Source organism: Sus scrofa, chromosome 13, assembly GCF_054392235.1.
Source record: "Sus scrofa isolate SSC_HxYL_T2T_F1_AM1 chromosome 13, Sscrofa_HxYL_maternal_Yorkshire_Landrace_v2.0, whole genome shotgun sequence".
Taxonomy (NCBI): Eukaryota; Metazoa; Chordata; class Mammalia; order Artiodactyla; family Suidae; genus Sus; species Sus scrofa.
In genome coordinates this window covers 160,752,385-160,770,502 of record NC_139395.1, presented here as the reverse complement: position 1 = coordinate 160,770,502, position 18,118 = coordinate 160,752,385, and the positions used below count along the sequence as shown (strand labels likewise).

Genomic DNA, 18,118 nt, shown 5'->3' with positions numbered 1-18,118 from the left:
TCCTCATTACATGATTTCTGATTAACTTGATTTCTCCACAGGTTGGATCAGGTCCCATTGCTGTATAACAACAATGACTTTTCAAGGTTATTTCTTTGGTCATGGGAATGTTGATGTGTTCTGTCTGTTTGGTAAAGCCAGCACCACTTCTTCTCTTCCTAGGTACTGGGGAATTTAAAAAGAAACCTACAGATGAAACCACTTTAAATTTTATCTTCTAGAGAAAAGAAAAAAGTGTTTCAATAGACAACAATTTAGAAGTAAATGGATCAGAGCTAGGGTATATGTCACATACAAGAAGAGTGCCTAACATGTGATTTTACTCTTTAATGTTAAACTAATAACACAGTCATAAGGAAGTTTGGATTGGTCAAAAATAAAAATTTAAATACATAAAAAACTCCCTCTTTTATTCCATTACAAATCATACCCTCCAAATTTCTAGAACTAACTCTTTCTATATTTGCTGCAATTAGATATAGTATCCACCCCTTGGAACGTAGAACCGGGAGGCGACCAACTGAGGACCATGACCTACACTATAGTCCTTAATAATCCACTAACTGGAAAGTGCACCACAGCCACTGAAAGGCAGGTATGTCCATGCTGCGAGTATCCAAAAGAATCGTGCCCATGGGAAGAGAGAAGATGCCTGTCATAGGGTCCCTGCCACCAATTTACAGGACAATTTAAACAAATGCACGGCAAGAAAAAAATGGGAGAAACTGTTTACAGGTTGAAAGAGATTTAAGAGGTATATCAACCAAATCAACCCAATTGTAATTGGAACAAACCAGTTAAAAAAGTATTTCTGAGATTTAAGGAATTGTTAATTTTTATATATATTTTGTGCAGTCTGGCCAGGTAGAGGATGGTGGTGGAGGGGGGAAATGTGGGGAGAGGTACAGATGAAACAGGACTGGGAGGGCATTAATGTTGAAGCTGGCTGGTAAGCCAATGAGGGTTCATTATATTTCATTTCTACTATTGTATATGTTTGAACTTTTTCAGAAAAGATTTTTTTTTTTTTTTTTTTTTTTAAGAACACTACTGGGATCTGATTTACAGAATCATGTCAAGGATTAGGGCCAAATGACTAGACGGCTGCTATGACATATGTAGGGTATTTAATGCTCTGTTTATTCTGTGACCAGTGGCACTGCAGGGTTTGTGTTTGGCCAGTTGGTGTTGAAGTATAGCACATCTCTTATGCAAAGTTAGAAAATAACACCTGAATTATTTGGCTATCATGGTTTTTGTCCGTCAGCATTAAAAAGGGCTTAAAAAGGAGAGTCTGCTAACCTCAGAGGATGGATGGAATAGGAAGGTTAAAATGAGAAAGGTTTAACCAACAACCAATTTCGATCCTGTTTACAGAAAGCAGTGTTTTGTTTGGTTGTCCCCTTCCTTCACTTTTTTGGTGAAGCATGGTTTTGTTTACCTTTGATAAATTTTGAGGTGGGGTCCTGGCTTTGTTCAATTGAATTTTGAATTGTTCCCCTACCGGGGACATTTGAAATTCTTTATAAACTGATAATACACACAAGAGATTATAAGATTTCTTTTCCCTCCTCAGGCCTAAAAGAAAGAAAAAAATAAAAATTATTCAGTGCAATGACGGAGAAGCAGCAAATACTATTTCTGCAAGTCCCTTCTCAATTCACAGAAAGCACAAACAGCATAGCAGCCCTTCTGGCTTTGTACCTAAGCTTCTCAGGTCTTTTGTAATTTGTGAGAAGGCATGCTAGTATGTTCTAGGATGTTCTAAATTGGCAAGGAATTTGATGAATTAAACATAGACACGCAAAAACATTTCCTTTTATTTTGGCAGAGATTGTATAAAGAAAGTCGGGAAGCACAATTTTATTTGGTAGATTCAGAAGTGCTGACACATGATGTCCCCTATCACGATTATTTCTATACCTTGAACAGATACCATATCGTCCGATCCGCAAAGCAGAAATGCCAACTGAGGTGAGCTACTGTAAATGAGGGCTTTAGGCAGGATAGGTTACATGACGCTGTAGTAACATATCAACTCTGAAGTCTTTGTAATAGCTTTACACAACCACGTTTATTTCTTGCTCAGACTACACAACCCACAGGTGATCAGCAGAGGGGTGGGGGTCCTCACTCATGGCTTCAAGGTGATAAAGGCTTTGACATCCTGGAGCTGCACAGTCCAGAATATGGGTGGTTTCAGTTGCCATAGGAAGAGAGAGCTGTAGAATTGTGCTTGCAATGCAGGGGCCAGGACTGGTGCCAGGACCCTGTTGAACAGCCAGGGGTTTGGGAGACTTGAGGAGCACCTGGTGGGTGGTAAATGCATGCTGCGATGGGAGACCAGAAATGTTGGTGCATTGAAGTTAGTGCTGGGCCACCATGGGCTTGGCCTGGTCTCAGCTAACGTAGTTACTTTCAACTAATGTATAGAGAGACTTTTTTTTTTTTCCTTTGGTCTTTTAGTCATTTCTTGGGCTGCTCCTGCGGCATATCGAGGTTCCCAGGCTAGGGGTCTAATCGGAGCTGTAGCCACTGGCCTACGCCAGAGCCACAGTAATGCGGGATCTGAGCCGTGTCTGCAACCTACACCACAGCTCATGGCAACGCCAGATCCTTAACCCACTGAGCAAGGCCAGGGATCGAATCTGCAGCCTCATGGTTCCTAGTCGGATTCGTTAACCACTGAGCCACGACGGGAACTCCCGGAGAGACTTTCTTATGCAAGGCGTTTAGAAAGTTTAGAATTTATTTTGAGCCCTTACCACTATTTAAGCAAAGGGGTAGAGAAAGGAAAGAAAGAAAATGCCAAGTTGATGACATTATTGGCAGAACCCAGTAATTTTCTTAAAAAAGTCATTATCAAAAAACAGTTTTTTGAAAATAATGTTAATTACTCTGAATCTTTTTTGCTTTTCACTGAATTCATTCTTACGTTTTTCTGCCTTTTTTTTTTTTTTTTTTTACTTTTTAGGGCCACACCCTCAGCATATGGATATTCCAGGCTAGGGGTTGAATCAGAGCTACAGCTGCCAACCTACACCACAGCCATAGCAACACAGGACCCAAGCGGTGTCTGCGACCTATACCATAGCTCACTGCAACACCGGATCGTTAACCCACTGAGCAAGGCCAGGGATCAAACCCGCAGCCTCAAGGTTCCTAGTCGGATTCGTTAACCACTGAGCCACGACAGGAATTCATGAATTTGTTCTTATGTTTAATTACAATATTAATATAATTACATCTTGTCTTTTCAATAAATATTTTTCTTTCTTCTTTATCCATTAGAGTTTCAACAGACTTGAAATACAAAAAACAACCATGGGCCATTGTCAAATCTTTAATTGAGAAGAATTCCTGGAGTTCATTGGCGGACTATTTCAAACAGCTTGGTTTGTAAATTTCTTGATTTATCTATTTTTGTAAAAATAGCATTTATTAACAGAATGGCAATTATTAACTCCATTCTTCATTTGGAGTCATAGCAGGAACTGGTAGATAATGTTGGAATGACTCCCACTGACGTGGTTCCAACTGCCCCACTTGAAATTTCAAAACTTCTAATTTTCATTTGTCTACCAAACACTAAAATAATACTTAGGATATGCCAGATGTTGTTCTGTGTGTTTTATAAATATCATCTCATTACAACCCTGTGAGATGTAAGTACTATTATTTTTTTCCCACTTTACTAAAGAAGAATCATTGAAACACAGAGAGAGGTTAAGTGACTTGTCCAAAATCACAGTTAGGAGCTCCTTCCCACTGCAAGGAGCCAAGGCAACTGACTGCAGTGAGGGACCACTCGACCTGATCATAAATATCTGGAGAGCCCTCGGGTCCACACCTTCCATCCCAGTGCAGCTCTCCTGGGTTTACACAGGCCCACTTAGCAACAGTACCATGTACAAGTGTGGATTGGGTGGAGGTGGGTACTAGACTGGGGAAGGTGATAGAGTTGTTGTTTGGATAGTCCTTAAAACATACATGGAGATGGAGTTCTCCAGTGGCTCTGTGGGTTAAGGATCCAGTGTTGTCACTGCTGTGGCTCTGGTTACTGCTGTGGCCCAAGAGTTTGATCCATGGCCCGAGAACTTCTACATATATATATATATATATATATGAGCATAATTAATTTTGAAGAAAAAGTGGTGGCCAAGCAACTCAGGGTAATTTAAGGCTTTGTTATCCAGTTTGCTGATTATTGATTTTTCTTGTCTTTCTCTCCGGCTATTTCATTATTAAACTCCAAATCAGGATCAAAGAAAATGAAACCCAAAAATGAGTTTGGCCACTGGATAATGAACTTCTCATAAGAAATCTGGTGAAGGGAAAGTTTGAAAGAAATGATAAAAATGAAGTTTTTAGGTTGTTTGCAGATTTTCTTTATAGTGCTTCCTTTTTTGCAAACCTTCACTGCAAATTAGAACTATTTATCATATGCTACTCTTTCCTTTGAGATTGAAAGTCAAGTCCTATAATCTACCTTGGAAATCTTTTAATGATCCATTGTAAGTATGTAGCCTGTTGTTTCCATAACTGAAATTGTTACATTTATATATATTTTTTTCTTTTTTGCCCCCTCCCCCACACCATGGCATATAGAGTTCCTAGACCAGAGATCAGATCTGAGCTGCAATTATGACCTACATTCCAGCTACAGTAATGCCAGATCCTTTAACCTATTGTACCAGACTGGGACTCAAACCTTTGTTCTGGCACTGCAAAGATACTGCTGATCCCATTGTACCACAGTGGGAACTCCATACATTAGTATTTAACATAGCACATGGCGAATTTGCTCTGATGATCCCATCATTTATTCATACAGTTTATTCTTCCTAGAATGAGGAAGCCTCATTATGGGATGATTGTACATGCCAACACTTTTCATTAAGAGGAAGGTTTGAGGAGTTAACCTGGTGGCCTAATGGTTAAGGATTTGGCCTTGTCACTGCTGTGGCTCAGGTTTGATCCTTGGTCCAGGAATTTTCTCATGCTGTGGGTGTGGTTAAAAAAAAAAAAAACAAACCAACAGTAAGGTTTGAATTTAGGCCATAAGAACCTCAGTAATAGTTAAAGAAGTTTGCCAAGGTGACCCCTAGCCTGGGAACCTCCATATGCCGCGGGTGCAGCCCTAGAAAAGACAAAAAAAAAAAAAAAAAAAAAAAATGTACCAAGGTTTTAAAAAAAAAAAATGCAAACTGAGAACAAAAGAACCAACACCCCTGTATCTTATAGTTGAGGAGGTTTCTCCACTATATAAAGATTTTTTTTCTTCTTAGAATCAGACTTGTTAATGGAAGAATCTATGATAAATCAGTCCATTGAAGACCCTGGAAAACTGAGTGGCCTAAGAAGGAGAAGGCGAACATTCAACAGAACAGCAGAAACAGCTCCTAAACTTTCTTCTCAGTGTTCTTCTGGAGAGATGCGCTTCCATGCCAAAGGGGATATTACAGGTAGCTGTTACCTGGTAAACAGATATGAAAGACTTTTTTTTTTTCTCTACAAGTTTACTTATACAAAGCAGAATATACCTCTTGTTTATTATAATATACCTCAGTTATTAGGAGGCCTCCCTTTCTCCTTTTCTGATTATCTTTGTCAAATGATGAATTCCTTACAAATAACTAATATATAAATGTAAAGGAGCAGTTGCACAATGGCAAGTGTGTGGCCAATAGAAGTATTTTACTGGGCCCACGTGTTTTGTTTTGTTTTTTGTCTTTTTAGGGCTATACCCAAGGCACGTGGAAGTTCCCAGGCTTGGGGTCTAATTGGAGCTGCAGCTGCTGGCCTGTACCACAGTCACAGCAATGCCAGATCTGAGCTGAGTCTGCAAGCTACACCACAGCTCATGGCCACACCAGACCCTTGGCCCACTGAGCAGGGCCAGGGATCGTATCCACATCCTAGTGGATACTAGTCAGGTTCATTACCTCTGAGCCACAATGGGAACTCTGCCACATGGTATTTATATAAAATTGGATATTTTTATATAAAAACTCAGATCTGCCAGGCCTGGCCCCAAATCCCTTCATAGCATCAGTGGGTTGGAGCTTAGGAGTAGCTGCTCCACTTGACCAGGTATAGGCTCTCCCCAGGTCACCAGTCCCCACTGGTGTTACCCACTGCTACATGCCTCACTCATTCATTTCCTGCTTAGCATTTATAAACTTTTGATTTCTACTCTTTTTTTTTTTTTTGTATTTTTTTTTTTAGCTATTTCTTGGGCTGCTCCCGCGGCATATGGAGATTCCCAGGCTAGGGGTCGAATTGGAGCTGTAGCCACTGGCCTACGCCAGAGCCACAGCAACATGGGATCCGAGCCACGTCTGCAACCTACACCACAGCTCACGGCAACGCCGGATCGTTAACCCACTGAGCAAGGGCAGGGACCGAACCCACAACCTCATGGTTCCTAGTCGGATTCATTAACCACTGCGCCGCGACGGGAACTCCTGATTTCTACTCTTGAATCTACTACAATGACTATATGCTTTTAGTCCTTATGTACTGTCAAGGCCAGTCCAGTAAAACTGCAGAGATAGAATTTGACTTTTATTGTCTCCACTCTCAATTTTGTAGACATCTTACTCCTACTAACTGTTATTCCTTCCCAGTCAGAGCTATAAAGCTGTCATATCTTCTCACCCTTCTACATTATCAAATCCTCTTCTTCTAAGGCTTATATTTTAGTGTGAATATGTTTTTCTACCATTTAAGCCTAATGGCTCTTTAATTTTGGGATTTAATGACAAAATTTGGGCAACAGAAAACAAGTGAGAGTGATTAAAAAATTTTTTTTTAAGGAGGGAAGCACTATACATAAACTTGGCTCAAACATTATTTGCTGAGGTGGAACTTAGCTAGAGATGGTACATGATATATTGACTTGCTTATTTAATTTACTTTTTTACTTTTTATTTTTTTGTTTTTTTAGGGCTGTACCCACAGCACATGGAGGTTCCCAGGCTGGGGGTTGAATCGGAGATGTAGCTGCTGGACTACGCCACAGCCATAGCAATGCCAGATCCGAGCCACATCTGCGACCTACACCACAGCTCATGGCAACGCTGGGTCCTTAACTCACTGATTGAGGTGAGAGATCGAATCTGTGTCCTCATGGATACTAGTCAGATTCATTTCTGCTGAGTCACAACAGGAACTCCTGCTTATTTAATTTTAGAACAAATTACTTTGTTATATAGGCCCAATTTTCAGGACTCATATAGGGTTTCTTTTTGTAGATTTGTTTCGTATCACTCAGTCAAAAAAGGGGTGACAGTAATTCACTCTCAATCACTTTATCTTTACAAATAATTTTTTTTTTTTTGTCTTTTTGCCTTTTCTAGGGCTGCACCTGTGGCATATGCAGGTTCCCAGGCTAGGGGTCTAACTGGAGCTGTAGCCACCGGCCTACGCCAGAGCCATAGCAACGCAGGATCTGAGCCTCATCTGCAACCTACACCACAGCTCACAGCAACACCGGATTCTTAACCCACTGAGCATGGCCAGGGATCAAACCCACAACCTCATGTTTCCTAGTTGGATTCGTTAACCACTACGCCATGACGGGAACTCCTACCAATAATTTTAAAAATTTCTTTTCTAGTACTTTTCAAATGAAAGTAAATTTGACCAGCTATAATCACAATCCTGATTCTAATGTGGCTTTTTTTTTTTTTTTGTAATTAGCAGGAAAGAAAAAGGAAATTGAAAATTATCACACTCTCCTTATTGTGGTGATGAGTATTTTGTAAGTATTTGTTTTGAATGTTTATTTTGCTTGTGTCCTCACTTATCATTTTTTAATGATTTCCAAAAGGATTTGAATGTACTTGGATAGTCTTATTTAGAAATTGCCACTACTTGACCAATTTTGACCTACAAAAACAATAATTTGATATGCTTCAGTCTTAGAGGTTTTAAATGATCTTCAGAACTATTAAATTCGAGGGAATACCAAATACACATTTAGTAAATGTTTTTGTTTTTTAGACTCATCTGATTTGTTTCTACCATCATGGGTTTATATGGGAAGTTCCATGAATTTAAAGGGAATATTTATATATGGAGGCTGGTGAAATCCCAGCAATGCAGTCTTATTCTATTTGATTAGACCAGTGGTTCTTACCCTTTAGTGTGCATAAGAATCACTTGCTAAGATACAGATTTCTCAGTCCCAATCCAAAAGAGTGAGTCAGTAGTTTTCGAGTAAGGATCAGGAATCAGTAGTCCTCTAAAACGCATTGCACAAGTCATCCTGAAGCACATGATCTGAGGATCGTCGGGTGAGAAATACTGGGGCAATTAGTCTGAATCTCAGAGTATTCTATTGGAATCTATTCAGATAACAGTTAAACTACTGTTATTTCTGTGGCTGTACTTGAATCTTGAGGTAGTCCATCAGAACAATTGAATTAGTTCTGACGGGATGATGCACACTGGGTGGTGGTTTTTTGGAGTGAAAGTTCTTATATCAGCTGTTTTTTCTAATTATAGATTTCAGAACATAGGAAATGTTTGTTGTGCCTTTGAATTTCGTAAAAAGTTTTCATAATCTGCTTAAGTCGGTTTGCCATGATAATTTTGAATAGTAAATATTATCTGTGATCTTTTCAATTATTGGCAAAAAATGTATAGTCAGAATTGAAATGTTGATCTGTATACCATTTCAGTGCCACAGGAATTTCATAGATTTGATTTTCTTGTTACTACCTAGTTTTCATTTAAGAAAAATCTTCTGGATGGGTTGAGGTGAATTCTATGTGTTCTTAAGGGCAAGTCAGTATTTTAACAGAAAAAGTGAGAGATGATGCCATCTATATGTTTGCATATATGTGTAATAAAAGATATGTTCATTCACTTGAAATGTTGTGAGGACCAATAGAGGTAAGTCCATTTAAAATGTAACATTTTATATATGACACCATTAATGTATGTTTGGAATTTGATACTTTGTCTAAGTTGAACTAGAATAAATTTTTGCTGAAAGGTGATTTTTTTCAAATTTGTTTTGGCTTCCCTGGGAATAAGAGGCGCATCATGATCTACCTATGTTCAAGTCCATATTGATCTTCATTTCCTTTCTGAAGTGCAGAGTTATGCACATATAATTGCTTAAGATAAAAGCACCCCAAAGTAAATCTTGAAAGCTAACATGAGCTAACATGATAGATTTTTTTTTTTTTTTTTTTGTCTTTTTGCCATTTCTTGGGCTGCTCCTACGGCATATGGAGGTTCCCAGGCTAGGGGTCGAATCGGAGCTGTAGCTGCCAGCCTACGCCAGAGCCACAGCAATGCTGGATCGTTAACCCACTGAGCAAGGGCAGGGATCGAACTCGTAACTAATGGTTCCTAGTCGGATTCGTTAGCCACTGCGCCACGATGGGAACTCCTAACATGGTAGATTTCTAAGCTGGAGGTCACACAGCAATGCTGGCTGTGAGTCCTAGCAGAGGAACAAGTCAGGGACAATCCCAACCTGCTTATTTGATGACTAAACTGTCACTAGTTACCTTCCAGCTTTGTCCTCAACATCCACTTGATACTTAAAAGTAATTACTTCATGCAATAAAATAGGGATAATTGGTTTAAATAATGACAGTAATTGGAAATCAGTCTGGGTAATACACATTTTTGAAGCACTGCATGTCCATTCTGGATTGGCATTGCTTCAGGTCTGAATACAAGTGGATTAACCAGGTCCAATTTGCTCTGCCTAGTTTGCTTTTGCTGGTTTTGTTGAACGTGACGCTGTTTCTGAAGCTGTCAAAGATAGAATATGCTGCTCAGTCCTTTTACCGTCTTAACCTCCAAGAAGAGAACTCTTTAAAGTAAGTCTTTCCCACCCTAATCTATTATTTCAGTTGTTCCTTTGCTGTAGAAAACTTAATTCCAGTTTTAGTGAGTTTGGTCTGCCAACTCTTCTATAGTCATAAACTGTTTTGTTTCCTTTTTTGTTTTGTTTGCAAATTTATAGGGCACTGATAATTTCTAGACATGAAAGAATATAAGCTATTCCTTTGATTTTTATGATGGTATTTTTCTTTCAGTTTAGCCTCTGATATGGTGTCAAGAGCAGAAAATATTCAAAAGAGTAAACATCAGGCCCATCGTTTAAAAGGCGTGCTCCAGGACTCTATCATGATGCTTGAACAGGTGGGCACCTCTGTGTACCATGGTACTTGGTACTCATCCAGTGTCAGTCACCTGCTTCTCTGGTTGTGAGAGAACATTTACTATATTATTTGAAGAATTCCTCCCCCCACCCAACCCCCCAGAGGCATTTTCCCTTGCCAGTTTCTGTAATATACATTTTATGGGTATAATCACTTGTACTTTTTTTTAACAAAATGGGAAGTGCCATACTTACCACTGCATACCCTCTTTTTCATTTAGTGATCTATTTTGAAGATGTTTCTGTATCAACTTACATACATCTACCTGTCTTCGTATTGATCTATATAAATTTTTATGCTTAATATTAGCTGTTTTTATATAAATGGTAAGTATTGTATGTGCGTTATTAATCATGTATCATGGAGCTACTTCCATGTCACCATATGAAACTCTTCCTCTTCTTCTAACAGCTGCATAGAATTCAACTGTACATATGTGCCATGATTATTTTTGCCAGTTCTCCACTGAAGAATGAATGTTTAGGTTATTTTGGTGTTTTGCTATAAGCATTCTCTTGAACATAGTGTCAATGTATGCTGCTTGGGTCTATGAACCAAAACTTAGGATTCCCTTTGAAAAATGAAGATTAATACTTCCAGTATGGTATAATGCATGCATACTTTTCAAAATTGAAAAATAGAGCATAGTAGAAAAAAAACCTATTGTTCTAAATTCAGACACAATCACCGGTACAATTTTGTTTCCTTTCATTCTTTTCTTCTAAGTGTTGGGATTTTTTTCCCTTTTATTTATTTATTTTTGGCCATGCCTGTGGCATGCAGAAGTTCCTGGGCCAGGGGTCAAACCCAGGCCACTGCAGTGGCAACGTCAGATACTTAACCTGCTGCACCACAGGGGAACTCCACATTTTTTTTCTTTTTATGGCTGCACCTGCGGCATATGGAAGTTACCAGGCTAGAGGTCGAATTGGAGCCATACCTTTGATATAGCTTGCAGCAACCCCAGATTCTTAAGCCACTAAACAAGGCCAGGGATTGAACCCGTATCCTTATAGACACCATGTGGGGTCTTAACCTGTCGAGCCACAATGGGAACCCCGTTAGAAGATTCGGTTATTGAGATTTTTTTTTTAGGCTATCATGCGAGTACCAAGCTTCGACAAGCCTCTTCAGATGCACAGTGCCTACAGTTACTAACGGCATCTCCCACTCAGCAAGGAGTAGATCACATTCTCACTTTTCTCCTTTTCCTCTCCACTCTTTTCCTGCTGACTGTCAACTCAATGACCATGCCTCAAGGAGAGAAGAGACTTTCCCTCTCCTTCCATATCCAGATCCACAGACCTTCCTGTTGCTGCACTCCTGTCCTGCCCTGCACTCTCGTTAGAAGCATTGCTCTGCCTCTGGAGGCACGTCCCAGCCCGAGCTAGCAGGAGGCACCATCGCTCCTCTCGCCTCCTCATTTTCAGTCTCCCTCTTTCAGCTGGATCTTTATTCCCAGCACCTGACCCTGCTCTCTTCTCCTGCAGTAGAAAACCCACACCATCCACATCCTTCTCTATCTACGTACCTACCTCTTCCCGCCCTTTCACAGTCAAGCTCTCTTAGAGTGGCCTACTCTGTCACTATTTTATCCTTTGTAACTCATTCACTTTTTTAAGGTTTTATTTTCACCCAAATCACTCATTCACATAAAGAGTTAATTTAGCAATCCAGAAAATTAGCAATCTAGGTACCCTCTTCTCCATTTCATTCCTGAAGACAAAAACCTTTAACTCTCTTGCGTTTATTCTTCTGGTGTTTACCTTCATATTGACAAACAACAAGAATGTATTGATACTTTCTGATTTTTCAGTTTTAGACATTATCTTTTGACTTCCTGTTAGGGAAGATTAGGATTTTGTTTCCTTTCCCCCTCTTCTTGTTCCCATTTCAAATCACCCCATCCTCCCAAGGAAGTTATAATTTTGGTTAGGTCAGTATTCAGTGTTGGCTTTGTTTTGACTCAGTTTACTGTTCTGAGCTGAGCCACAAAATGAACCATGACTGCTTTTTCTTAATCCCTGAGATTGCCTTCTTATTACAGCTGATGAGTTTATTGTATTGTTTATAAGTGTTTCATCCCTAATGCTCTGTCTCCTCTCATCATCGTTCAGTCACCTCAGGCATTCTATCCATGAAGCCTCTGACTGGCCCTCTCTGCAGATGCATAGCTGTCATCATGGGGTTCCTGCTTCCTATATCCCATGTTTCTGCTTTCTTGGTTTCCTTCTTCCTTTTTCTTTTTTCTCTCTTTTTTTTTTTTGGTCTTTTTACGGCCACACCCACAGCATATGGAGGTTCGCAGGCTAGGGGTCTTATCAGAGCTGTAGCCGCTGGCCTACACCACAGCCACAGCAATGCAGGATCCAAGCTGCATCTGTGACCTACTCCATAGCTCCCAGCAACGCCAGATCCTTAACCCACTGAGTGAGGCCAGGGATCGAACCGCATCCTCATGGGTGTGAGTCAGGTTTTGTTAACTGCTGAGCCACGATGGGAACTCCCCTCCTTCCTTTTAATGAACATATCCTCTAGTAGCTTCCTGAGAAGAAGAGGGTATGAGGTAAATATTATAAGACTTCACCTGTATGAAAACTTTTTATTCTGTCCTTCCCCATGATTAATAGTTGGGCTGGGGATAGAATTCTAGCTTGGAAATAAGTTTCCTTCAGAACAGTGAAGGCATTGCTTTATTGCACTTTGTCTTCTAGTATTACTAATGAGAATTCCGAGGCTGTCAGATTCCTAATCCTTGCATCTGGAAACTCATGGCCCCTCTCCCTGGAAAATGAAGAATTATATGGTTGATGATTTCCTCCTCTCCACTCTCCTCCTCTGACTTTCTACAGCATCTATAATCAGACATTGGCCTTCTATTGGATGGGTTGTCTAACCTTACCTTTTCTTTGCAGCTTCCATCTCTGCCTTTTTGTTCTGCTTCCTGAGAGAGTTCCTCAACTTATTCTTCACATCTTTCTATTGAGTTTGTCAACTTTTGCTAACAAGTTTTTAATTTCTGAGAGCTGCCATTTCTCTGAATTTTATTTTTTTAATGGCTAACCCTAACCCTAAGCCTATATATATAAACCCTATATATATAAATTGGAGCCGTAGCCACTGGCCTACACCAGAGCCACAGCAACGTGGGATTCGAGCCACGTCTGTGACCTACACCACAGTTCACAGCAACCCGGATCCTTGACCCACTGAGCAAGGCCAGGGATGGAACCTGCAACCTCATGGTTCCTAGTCAGATCCGTTAACCACTGCGCCATGACGGGAACTCCAGCATTGTGATATTTTTAAGTAAATATCTTTCTCTCTGATCATATTTCTGATAATTAATTTTTTTTCCTTTTCTTGTACACTCGCTTTCCAGCAACCTCCTTTCCCCATTTTAATTTCTATTGTTAGGGTTAGAGGATTTCTTTAGATGTCTGTCATCCTTTGTTGCCTGCTTGTGTGGATCCAAAGTTCTTAACTGTGGTTTGGGCAGGTCTACCCTGAACTTGGTAGATCTGGCTGGGCCCTTGGTTGAGAAATCGTGGTATCAGTATCTTTAGGTCTTTCCTGTTGGATTGGTCAGTTTTCACAGAGAAGATCTTCCAGCCTCCTACTTGAAGGATTAAGGGCTGGCTGCCAACATCTTAGGAGCTGAGTGAGAATAGAGGGATGGAGGGCCGGGCAGAGGGATGCTCTCAACACTCAGTGTACATGTTTTTGTATAATCCCCGTTTTTGGTATGGTACTGCTGCCTTGAACAATGTCTTGGTGTCTTCCTGGCCAGACAGCCAAAGACCCTCTGTTTTATCCTCTCCATAAAACAGGATTGTAGATTTCTGTCCAGGTCATAGGAGAGACTGTGTGTTCAAAAGTTCATCCAGTCCTTCTTATTTCAGTCCCTTCCTCTTTATTCTCACGTCCAGAGATGCCTGTCAATTCTTGAGGCTTTTCAGCAGCCTTCAGGATAAATTTGGTTGGTTTTCAGTTCAGCATTTTTAGGGCTGCTAAGTCGTCCATCTGCCTTCCAGTTTCCAAAGTTGTGTTGCTATCATCACCTTTTCTGTTTTCCCCATGCTTGTGGATTTATGCCTTTACTGTGCTCTTGGTGGGGTTTTAGGAGGGGGCAGAATTGGATACTTGTATTTAACTCACTCACTTGCTCTTCAGCTTCCTGCTGCCTTGATTTTTTCCTCCACATCTTCTGCTGATGTTGCTCAAGCTAAGCTCCCCAGTGACCTCTGGCTTCTAAAGTTAATGTTTTTTTTTTTTTTTAGTTTTCATCTTACAGTGCCAGCATATGACAAAGCTGACCACTCCTTTCTTATGAGATACCTAATATTTCTTTCTTTGGAACCACAAACAAAACCTAGCTTTATTGTGATATAATTCACGTACCATACAACTCACCTTTTTTGGGGGGCGGGGCAGATCCGAGCCACATCTGTGACCTACAATGCAGTTTGTAGGCTGAGCAAGGCCAGAGATCAAACCTGCAACCTCATGGTTCCTAGTTGGATTGTTTCTGCTGCGCCATGATGGGAACTCCCATACAACTCACCTTTTAAAGAATTTTTGGTATATTCACAAGGTTGTGCAACCATCACCACTATCTAGTTCCAGAATGTTTTTATCATCCCCCCAAAAACCCTGTAGCTATGAGCAGTCACTCCCATCCCTCAGTCTCTCAGCTCCTGGCAGTCGCTAATCTTTCTATTTCCATGTGTTTGCCCATAGAACTACTTTTTGCTGGTTAAATCCATGTTCTCTCCTTGACCTCATCCTGGCTCAGTGCTCCAGGCTCTGCATTAGATTCTTTTCCCTTCTCATCTACTGCCCTTTAGGTGATCTCCACAGCACACACACCTGCCTCCCCCTTGCCCATGACTTGTAATACCCTGTATGACAATGGCTTCCAAAGCATCTTTTTTATCCTAACCCCTTCCCCAAGTCCAGACTCACATAGCCACTTGCCAACTTGGTGTCTTCACCTGGATGCTAGCAGGCATCCCAGATTGATCATGTCCAAAGCAGAATTCAGTTTTCATCCTGAGCCAAACCCAAACCTTCTCTAGTTGACCTAATTTTAGAAAATGATACTACCTACCATCCTTAAGTTTTCATGTGAAAAATTTAATACAATGCATGAGAATATATTTATGTATGTGATTATTCCTTTTAGTTCTGTATACCTCACTAGTCTGTAAGCTCCATGAAGGCAGGGACAGTACCTACTGGCTCATCATTGTGTACCTGGTACTTAGCACAGTGTCCAGCATGTGAATTCTTGCTCTCAAGTTGCCCACAATTTTATCAGAGAAATCAAATGTCCATGTGTATTGCTAACAGCAGTAAAGAGGTACAAAAATAGGTGTCAAAGTAAATAATAATGCTTTGGGGGTTTAGAGACAGGATGATGAAGGAAAATTAAGTGGAAACAGTGGGGACAGGTACATTTTAGATAGGTGAAGACCAACATGAGCATAATAGCAAGCAAAGGCCTGGAAGTGGAACTTGCCTTGTTCAAGGAATTGTGGGGAGACCACAGCATCTTCAGAAACCATTTAAGAAAACAAGCCCTTCACTTGGGATCATTTGATGAATGGACTTAATGGGAGGTAGAATACACACCTGTATGTTATAGGAGGCAGTGCAGCACTGCCACAGATGGAAAGAATTCTAGCAATCACGCTGACAGATACCCTAAGAACCACATATGACCATATGTTATGGTCAATCTTCGCATATGGAGGTTCCCAGGCTCAGGGTTGAATTGGAGCTGTAGCCACTGGCCACAGCCACGCCAGATACAACCTACACCACAGCTCATGGCAATGCCAGATCCTTAACCCACTGAGCAAGGCCAGGGATTGAACCTGCATCCTCATGGATACTAGTCAGATTCGTTTCCACTGAGCCACGATGGGAACCCCAGTCTTTTATTTGGGCATCAGTATTAACAGAATTTTATTGAGTGCAAACTTTTGGCATACAAATAATCAGAAAAATTGAAACAATTTGATTTTGAAAAATTTTCTTTGCAGTTGAAGAACTCACTCATTATGCTTCAGAGAACCTTTGATCTACTAAATAAGAACAAGACCAACATGGCTGTCGAAAGCTAGTGATCTTAAAGATGGAAATTGTAGAGGTACTTGGAACCAAAAGAAAACATCTTGAAGTAAACCAGAGGATGAAGGTTTTGAATTATCATAGGAACATTTCCACGTTTTCTTATTATTCATACTTGTAATATAAACATTCTTTTTAATAACGCCTATTTGAGAATTAGTCTCCAATGGCCTTAAGAATCTATCCTTTCATTTCCTATACATAATTCTAAGCTGTGAATTTCTCCAGTGAAGCATGAAATACATTGTGGATTTGAATTTCTGTGATACAAAAAGAAAATGAGACATTCTGAACTGAGTGGTATGGCCTCGTTTTCACAGTGAGGTTTGAAGTTTGGTGCTTCATCTGTTAGCACAGAATTGGTATGCATCCAATAGGCTGCTTTCACAGGTGAGATACATTCAAGAGGATAAAGAAGACAATATAAAAAGAAACCTCAAAATCATTACTAACTTTGAAGGATCAGTTTTCAGGAATATATTATAACATTTATAGGGTTGTGTACTGTAAATATTATAATGTTTTCATTTCTTGAGCATGCAAACTCAATAGTCAAGCCTTTTTGCATGTTGATGATTCTTATTTGAATGTTGCATTTTATGAAAGAAATAGGTGTTTCTTCTTCAAGCTATCAGAGGTGAGATTACCTCGCTCCTTCATACATCAAATGTCAGAAGAGTCAACTTTGGAAAAGGAAACAAGTAGGCTACTCTCAAAACCAAGAACCATGCTCTGAGCTTTAAAAACTAGAAGATTATGTTAAAATCTGGGCATTTAGTGACAGATCAAATGAATACTTGAACTAAGCTTGGCTTTAGCTTAGCAAACTTTCATGGTGGAATGAGCCATCTGGTTGAAAATCATCTGTGGATCACTTTTTAGTAGCCACGTATAGCTTCATTTATTCATTCACGTGTGTGCCTTTAATAAGTTTCAAGCCAGACACAAACTTTAGCTCTTTAATAGACTCTGGGAGCATTACCTCCCAATACAAGTGCACTGCCACATTGTAAGGTTCTAGCTTTGGCTCTTTCATAAAAAGTTTTTAGGCATATGTGTCTCAATACAGATGATGTCTCTGAAATAAGAAGAGGACAGTGCGGAATAATTTGTATATATTCTTACTGTTTAAATAACAATTGTCCTTAGTTAAATGTTTCTTTTTTTGCCCGGAGTCACCCAAGCCACATGAGATTGTTGAAGTCATTCTTGAGATGCCTGTAGAGAATGAAGTTTTATTGACTCAATTCTCTGGGTGAATCCCAGTTAACCATTTAACCAGTGTACCTACCTGGAGGGTTTTTGATAAGGATTTATGAAGTGTGGCTGTGAGTAAGAGTGACTGGATTGTAAACTTGAAAACTTGTTCTCTGTTAAATTCACAAAAATGATCAGTGACAAACTGAATATTTTTGTGATGTTTTCTTTAGAACTTGTGCTTCATAAAATACCTCAAAGGAAATTACCAAAGTAAGTTGCTTATAATTTACAACTAAATGTAAATGTTCAATTAATTGTATTTGAGCCTTTGCAAATTGAGTATCAGTAAAATCCAAAATCTCTTGAGTTGTTTTTCTTCTTTTTCTATTACACCTTCCCCAAACTAGAAAGCTATTTTGATGAAAACATATACATGGGCCTACACTCTTTTAAAAATTTTTGTTCGAAAATAAAACCCAAGGAGCACTGTCATCTTAGGACAGTTTCATTTTAAACTCAGCCGGCTGGAACAAAAGTACTAGACAGGCCTGCTGGTCTAATCACTAAAATAAATGAACAAGTTGGATAATTAA

General features: G+C 39.8%; 2 protein-coding genes across 25 annotated transcripts in view; one reads left to right on the top strand and one right to left on the bottom strand.

Annotated features, from left to right (window-relative positions):
- The window catches only part of NAA50 (N-alpha-acetyltransferase 50, NatE catalytic subunit), a 574,571-nt gene that overhangs the window by 202,265 nt on the left and 354,188 nt on the right, over positions 1-18,118 (bottom strand). The window lies entirely within an intron of this gene.
- The window catches only part of GRAMD1C (GRAM domain containing 1C), a 160,471-nt gene that overhangs the window by 90,095 nt on the left and 52,258 nt on the right, over positions 1-18,118 (top strand). For 13 of the 24 annotated variants that reach the window (XM_084991242.1, XM_084991259.1, XM_005670210.4 and 10 more), the window contains 8 exons: positions 477-595; positions 1,832-1,974; positions 3,292-3,395; positions 5,289-5,465; positions 7,705-7,765; positions 9,735-9,845; positions 10,065-10,170; positions 16,238-17,891. The exons of 1 other annotated variant lie outside the window; for it this stretch is intronic. In XM_084991242.1, coding sequence (XP_084847368.1) covers positions 477-595; positions 1,832-1,974; positions 3,292-3,395; positions 5,289-5,465; positions 7,705-7,765; positions 9,735-9,845; positions 10,065-10,170; positions 16,238-16,318 — 902 coding nt within the window. In that variant the 3' untranslated portion in view covers positions 16,319-17,891. Of the gene's footprint in view, positions 1-476; positions 596-1,831; positions 1,975-3,291; positions 3,396-5,288; positions 5,466-7,704; positions 7,766-9,734; positions 9,846-10,064; positions 10,171-16,237; positions 17,892-18,118 lie in introns of those variants that run through there. 10 more of the 24 variants (XM_084991248.1, XM_003132665.7, XM_084991262.1 and 7 more) reach the window with 1 other exon arrangement.